The 7633-nt window shown below is 60.3% G+C and overlaps 1 protein-coding gene across 1 annotated transcript in view; it reads left to right on the forward strand.

Moving 5' to 3' along the window:
* Window positions 1-5343, forward strand: part of TBKBP1 (TBK1 binding protein 1) — a 27338-nt gene extending 21995 nt beyond the window's left edge. The window contains exons 9-10 of the mRNA XM_012726050.1: window positions 4312-4438; window positions 5073-5343. Of these exons, the coding sequence (XP_012581504.1) occupies window positions 4312-4438; window positions 5073-5343 (398 nt within the window). The remainder of the gene's footprint in view (window positions 1-4311; window positions 4439-5072) is intronic.
* The last annotated feature ends 2290 nt before the right edge of the window (window positions 5344-7633 follow it).

A 7633-nucleotide genomic window follows, 5' to 3' on the forward strand; every position in this document is an offset into this window, starting at 1 on the left:
GGGGAGGTGGGAGCACCTGCCCTGGGGAGGTGGGAGCTCTGTGTTCTGACTGTGCTTCAGCGATGGCCTCGCTCCTCAGAGCCTCCCCCTTCCATTTGGAGAGTGAAGGGACTGGGCCCCGGGACTTTTGTTTCCTTCTTGCCTCTCTACTTACATTTTGGCTTTCTGTATTCCTTGGTGCCTCTAAATCCACCCTGCGGAAGTGCTCCATATTGCTAGTCCTGATCGTTCCCCTGCTTACCAGGCAGGTGATTGTGGGGTGTGTTTTGGGGATCGGAGAGCGGCGGTGGCACAGCCAAAGGAGTTGGACCGGGTCTGGATGATTGAGGTTTGGGAGTGGCGCCTGCTATTTGGGGGGCTCCTGAATTATCCCTGCTACATGTGTATGCAAGAGGAAAAGAAGAGGACGGAGAGGGAGCAAGGAGGGAGGGAACAGCAAGGGAAAGGGAAAGGAAAGGAAAAAACACAAAGAAAAGGGGCCCTCTGGACCCCCGAGCAGCAGCCCACCCAGTAACGCCGCCGGGAGGCGTGGAGAGGCCGGGAGCCCCAGGGTCCTGGTGGCTACACACGATTCCTTGGAAGGACTCAGCGCCCAGCCTGAGTCCTGCCAGCCTGGCTGGGCTGAGTGCCCCTATCCTGCCCTGCCAGCGCCTGGCACAGGCTGGGGGTCGAGAGCCAGCCCCCTCCTTTGCCCAGGGCCCTTGCACTGCCACTGAGAACAACTGAAACCACAACATTGGCTTGTGGTTGGAAGCATATCAGTCACTGCTCTTCGGCTTGACTTCCTAGGATGACTAAGGGCGTTAGAAGCCCCTCCTTCCAGCCCCCCAATTTTTCAGAGGAGTCAGAGGGAGAGAAGGTAAAATGGTTTCATTTGGAAGTTTTTTGCTGGGGCCTAAGCTCCCTGATAGTAGGGTCACAACACATCCAGGGGTCCAGGCTGTGGGAGGTCACCAGGTGGGGTGACAGTATCCCTGGCCTGCCTCACCAACGGCGAGGGGAGAGGAGGGGCTGAGGATGAGGACACTGTATCCCCCAAAGAGCCGCCTTCAACCTGCCTCTCCCAACTCCAGTTCTCAAGGGAGCTGGGAGTCTGGAGACACCCCTCCTCCCTCACCAGCGGCTGTGTGGCCTGAGACAGTCTGCTCCCGTGTCTGGGGTCACTTCCAGTGGTGGGCTTCCAGGTAGGGGATGGTACAGATGAGGGAAGCCCACCCACACCCCCAGCCAGTGTCATCCAGAGTTGGACAGTTCTGGACAGTTCCGGACCTGGACTACCTCTCTATCCTGCCTGGAGTCAGGAAGAGAGAACTCAGGGTCTTCTGAGAACCCCCCCCCTTGACCCCTTTTCTGACCTCCTCCTGTGTCCCTGTGGTAGGAAGCGCCAAGGGAGGAGGTCCTGTCCCCTCATCGCAGTGTTGATTAATGTGGGGGACAAGTGTCCTATAGGGAGTTTTGCTATTTTTATTGTAAAGGGTAAGTGAGTCCATATTGAGAGATCTCTATTCCCTTGCCCCATGACATCCACAGAAAATACAGGAACTGTCCGGCCACCCTCGAGCATCCCACTGCCTGGTCCTCCCAGTTCCCTCGGGGTCCAGGGGTGAGCCCAGCCTGGGCAGCAGAGGGTGGGCCCCGCCCATGCTGGTCTCTGAGTGAGGCTCCCTCTCACTCAGCCCCCATGTTCACTTCTTTTTTTTTTTTTTCTCTTTTTGTTCGCTTCTTTTTTTAAAAATTTATTTATGCATACAAAAACTGGGGTCCAGGCTAGTGGTGTGGGGAGTGAGGATTCCCCAGAGACAGAGAGGGGAGCAGAACAGGCAGACTGACTGACACACACTGCTGAGGGGAGCAGTGAGCAGGTCAGGAGAGGTCTGCTGCGCCATGTGGGTCACCCCCCAGGCCGGAGATCGAACTTTTGCTGCAGTGGCTGCGATAGCTTCTTAGTGCTGCGTTTTAACCCACTGGGCCATGGGAAGGGCCCCATGTTCTCTTCTTGAGATCAAAGGCTTGGATTTTTCAGCTGACCTTCAACCCCAGTTCTGCCCTCTCTCTCTATCTGACTGTCCAATGTCTCAGTTTCTCTCTTTCCCTCCCGCTTTCATTCTCTGTCTTTCCAGCTCCTTTCTGTTTCAGCCCCCTCCTCCCCCCCACCCTGACACAGGTTGGGGTGGCCACGTGAGTCCAGCAGTTCAGACTGCTGACTCTGGCCTTCATGACACCCCCTCTCCAAGGACAGAGACCCTCCCCAAATTCTGTTGTCCTCGTGTAGGCCTGGGAGCAAGGTCCTCATGACTGGGCCTCATGCCTCTTTGAGCCTGTGAGCAGGAGAAAAGGTTGAGGGCCCTTGTGTGGCCCACCCTGCCGTGAGCCTGGGGCTTTTTTGGGAGGAAGAAGAATTAGTTCTCCAAGTTGAGAATTGCCAACGGCATCCTCACTGATTCCTGAATCCTCCAATCTGGGGGGAGACTCCTTCACTTAAGGACAGGGAAATCTGTTTAATGCCCCAGGATGTTGGGGGGCAGGGGTTGCCACCAGACTTGTGATTGGGGTGGGGTGGGGACAGAGAGCACATGTGGCCAAGGAACCTATGAAGGACGTACCCGCGGGAAGTGTGTGTCCTTCGTGGAAACACCAGAGGCACGGCACTTCCCCTCTGCCGCCCTGCCCTCCTCGGGGGTGAGGAGGCCCCCACGCACCAGCCCCCCACGTACCGTGTGTTCAGTGAGCGCGTGTGCACGCACACACACACGCACGCAGGAGGCTCATGCTTTAGCGCACACATCTGATGAGCTAGAAGAACAGGACTGGGAGCCAGAGGGGGTGGAACAGGAAGGAGGGTGGCCCCACCCCCACCCCATGCCCCGTGCCCACCGGCCGCCTCCCCACAGCTGGCGAGGTCTCTGCCCCCTTGACTTTTCCCAGCTTCAAGGAAATACCTCCCTTTAGGGGAAAGCGAGATCGGCCGCGAGGGGAAGCAGGGGAAGCACTGACTCGGGCAGAGAGGCATGAGCCTGATTTTCCAGTCTGGGGTGGGGTGGGGAGATGGCACTGGGGACGCCCGGGCCCCGGGTCCTGACTCAGAGCCAGACCACAGACTTGCTCGCTGTACTGTCATCGGAGAACAAGAAGACACCAGGTTTATAAGAAACTGCGATTCATCTCTGCCCCCTTCCTGAGGCGGATCAGGGTTAGACTCGAGGAAGGACTTACAGCCTAGGCAGAGAAGGGACACTCTCTGGAACTGTTCTCGGGGCTTGTTAAAGGATGGCATGAGAGGAGCCGGCACCAGAGGATGAGGTCCTTAGTTTCCCACAACAGGTGTCAAAGGACACCCTCCTGGCTGCAGCTGAACAAGAGCTCTCGCTCCTTCCTCTGCGCCCCCAGCCACGGGACTCTGCAGCAGGGGTGTGGGTGCAGAGTCTGGGCAGCACGGGAGGGCGGGGCAGCTGCTGGCGCAGGTGGCCTGCGGCCTCCCTCGGGCCTCTGGCTCACAGGCCCCAGGGTGAGACGCGGGAGGAGAATGAGTGTGTCTGGTAGGAGAGCGGAGTGGAAGGCGTGATGGCGCCCAGAGCGGGCAGCAGGCGTCAGCACTGCCCGGCGGGGAGCTGCCCAGTGGCTGCCTTTGCCTGTTTCCAAGAGCTGCCCGGCGCCCCGTCCCAAGCAGGCGCCCCTCACAGCTTAACCCCCGGCCCCTGGAAACCAGGGCGCTCGGCCCCTCCAGTCTGCACCCGGTTTCTTCCCCTGCCTGTGCCCAGCCTGGCCCCTCTCAGCTCCCGGGCCTGCTTCCCGCCCCTCCTGCCCATACACTGGGTGTGGTTTGCTGGGTGATGGCGTATTGCATCTGCAGGGTCCCGGCGTATTGAAGGACCCGACAGAAGCATGACCTCTGAGTTCAGGGGAGCGCCCTTTGGGTGGCCTGGCGAGGCCGTGGGGTGTCGCCTTTCCCCAGAGGAAGGAGGAGGACTCAGGGTGGACTCTGGGTAGGTTACCTAGTAAGGAGAGCGGGATAGAGATAAAAAAATTTGAGAGTCTGGGGAAATTGAGTCACCCCCTTAGTGTTGACTATCTGCAGAATGAGGAGTGATAGGGTGTCCTCTTTGCAGATGGGGTCACAGGGAGGGCACGGTGCCAGCAGGCGGGCTTAGCATTGGGTCACTGACTGTGTGACCCTGACGAGGCATTTAATTTCTCCAGACCTCAGTTTCCCTGTCTGTAAAACAGCGACTCCTGCCCAGCTGACTTCAGGCATCGTGAAGCTGAATGAAGGCAAGGCTCTGCTTGCCTGAGTCTCGTCCTCTGTGTCGCCAGAGCTCGGCAGGCACGGGATGATCGAGAACTTGGATTTCTCGAGCTTCCGGCCTCACTGGGAGCCAGCAGAGGAGAGAGAACAGGCAGAGCTCGGCAACAGGTCCAGGGTGGCGGGAGCATCGGGTGCGTGAGCACAGCCCCTGCCTGGGTGCTGGCCCTGGGTGGTGACCCCTGTTAACTATGAAAAGCAAAGACCCAGGATGGTGATTCCTAGCTTCTAGGCCAGTGGCTAGACTTACCTGACCACAGCCCCAGTGTCAGGTTCTGGGGTCAGTGACTGGAAGGACCTGGCAGTGGGCGTGGAGAGGGGGTGGGGATGGGCGGCCCTGCCGGCTTCATGCTCCCTGTGACTGGAGACGGGGGTCCCTGGGACTGTCTCAAGACTCTGCGCAGAGCACCAGTGCCCATGGGTTTGGCGGAAGGAGGTTGCCGGGCAACCTTGTGACATGTCCTGTGTTGCTGAGCAGGACGGGCAGCAGAGAACAGGCGCCCAGGGAAATCTCAGATGTCCATGTCAGGGCAGATCTGGGTCTAGGTTGGTGAGTGGGGTTAAACTCAAGGGCAGGCCCAGCCGACCCGCTTCGCTCTGGCGGCATCGTGGCCTGGGTGCCCGCCGCGGGGCCTGCGTCCCAGGCTGGGGGCCCACTCTGCTGAGCCGGACTCGTCCCTCTGCCCTGGGGGGCGGCCCCAGATCTCTGCCCTGCTGGGGTTTACGGGCATGGGGCCATGGCAGGAAGAGTTGCCCCGGTGTCCCTTTGCAGGCTGCAGGTGCTAATCTCTCCTGGGCTTCAGGATGGCAAGGCAGGGACTGTGCTGGAACTGCAGTTTGAGGGGCTGCAGGAACACAACGGAGCATCTTCCCTCGGGCAAGTGGCCGAGGTGGCCTGGATGGAGGGGCCGCTGCAGCAGGCTGAGTTCTGCACGAACACTGAGCACTCGGCCTCCACCTGCTCAGTGGGGCTCGCTGGGCTGCCCAGCTCCGGCCCGCCTCCTCTCTCTGCCCTGCGTATGCCCGTCCCAGACCGCCGCTAGGTTCGTGACAGCAGTTGAGGAGGAAGAAAAGGAGCTTCCTTGTTTTCAGAGCTCTGAAGACAAAGCTGGAGGACCAGAGTGGACGCCACGCAGGACGGACGGTGGATCTGTTGGTAAGTGGGGTTACTTGGGGGCTCTCCATGGCAGCACTGGTGGGATGCCAGGGGCTGCGTGGTGGCGACTGTGCTCAGATGGGCCAGAGATGTGGAGCAGGTGCAAGCTGCCTTCCAGCAGGAGACCACGCCGGGAGGGAGCGGGACTTCCGGGTGGGGCAAGCTCTCGGTGTTTCTGGGCAGAATTTGAGGTCTTCGGTGGGATGGGGTTAGAGGAAGCTGCCTTTGAGGAGGAAGAAGGTGCAGCTGGGAGGCCAGAGGTGGGCTGCAGGTAGAATTCCAGCGTCCCATGAGGCAGAGCCCTGGAGGCAGCGGGCACCTGGCTGGGTCTGCAGCCTCACCCCACTGCCCCGACTGCACCAGCCCCTGCAGACACTCCGCTGCAACCCCACCAGCGCTGGCCCACAGCCGCTACATGCCGGTCTTGCCACGGACCCAGTGCCAGCAGCTGCTTCTTCCCTCTGACCTATTTTTTAATCATCTGATGAGATGTCCACCCCCACCCCCAAACCAAAGCCCAGGCCCCTGGGCCCGTCAACTCTACCACGTGTCAACATTGCCCCTGTCACTTTGCATTGGTTCTCAGTCCACGCGACCCCTCCCCTAGGGCCTGCGAGCAATGTCTACTGACCCAGCCGCTGAACCCCCAGTCCCCATCGATCCCCTCCCAGGACTGCTGGGAGGAGAGTCGGGCCTCCTGTGATGGGGGGAAGTCCTTCCTGCTGTCTGACCTCCATCGCTCCCTCTATCTTGCCCCTCGCTGAGTCAAAGACACAGGATTTTGGTGCTGGAAGGGAACTTGGTCCACTTCCTGGAAGTACAGAAAGGGGCAGCCAGTCTCCTGTCTTGGGCTCAGGGATGCCAGCTGTCTCCTCGCTCCCTCACAGGATTATAAAGGCTGGTCTGTGTCCCATTTTACTGAGCAAAAACTGAGGCAGGAGAAGGAAACCCCGTCTGAAGTCAGAGGGGAGAGGGGACCCCCACAACTCCTTTCCATGGCTGCAGTTCCTCCCCACTTCTCTGCCTCTCCCTCGCTCACCGGCCTGAGCTTCACTCTGGCACTTCTGGACTGTCCAGCTTGCTTTAGGCCCAGGTACCTCCTGGGAATGGGAGTCATTCCTCGGCTCTCCCCCACCCCACCCCTGCCTCTGCTGGTGTCCATATCTCACCCCCTTTCACACAGCCCTGGCCCCCCATAGGTCTGCCCCCTCTCACGCCACCCACCGCACAAGGTTAACCAGATGGATGATACATCAAAGGGCCCAAGCTGGAGGCAAACAGGCGCAGTCACGAATGGAGGCCCAGGCCTGGACAGAGGGGAAGACGCACAGCCGGCACACTGGGCCAGGTAGGCCTTGAGGCCCTGATGGAGACGCAAGTGGGCTCTGAACCCCAGAGAGACACAGGCACTGAACCCACATGAGGACAAGCATGCCGAGGTCTTAGAGAGGGAGGTGGCTGTCAAGACGACACACCGCAACACAGGCAGGACATGAGGACCCCGAGAGACATGGACTGGACACATATAGCAGAGGGACACAGCTCAGCTGCCCGGAGGGTCACAGGGCAAACCAGGCTACTCAGCTCCCAGGAAGCCAGAGAGGGCCTGGGAGAGAGGAGCCAAGCTGGCGCTGGGTAGGAACGGTGACCTTAGAGGGAAGCCCGGCTGGCAGAGCCTGACAGTGCCAGGGAGTGGGGTGTCTCCAGGAGCTCAGGGTGGGGAGCTGGGATGCCTGGCCAAGGTGGGGTTGGCCCCTCTGGCCAGCTCTCCATTCAGCGTTTTCTTCCCTCCTCCCCTGGCTCCCTTTACTCAAAGCCCTGGGCATTCCCCCCCACCCCCACTCCTGGTAACCGGACCCTGCTTCCTGCCTGAGATTAAGGCCCTGTCTGCTGAGATTCCCCAGGAAGGGGGGGGGGAGCACTGCCCCTCCTGGGGCCTCCTTCCCCGGCTTGCCCATGCATAGCTTGTGTGGTCCCATGAGTAGAGTTGCTCAAGTAGCCCACACCTCGATGCCCCTCAGTGTTCAGGAGGATGCGGGCACCCTAGCCTGGGGGCATGGTGGCGGGTGCTGTGTGGGTGCTGGTGTGTGTGGAGTGTGGGTCCTGTGTGACGACCAGGGGCGGGGTGAGAGCAAGCATGGGGTGTGGGTCCTGTGTGAAGACCTGGGGCAGGCGGG

This window comes from Condylura cristata, unplaced genomic scaffold, assembly GCF_000260355.1.
Source record: "Condylura cristata isolate star-nosed mole 26May11 unplaced genomic scaffold, ConCri1.0 scaffold00017, whole genome shotgun sequence".
Classification (NCBI taxonomy): Eukaryota; Metazoa; Chordata; class Mammalia; order Eulipotyphla; family Talpidae; genus Condylura; species Condylura cristata.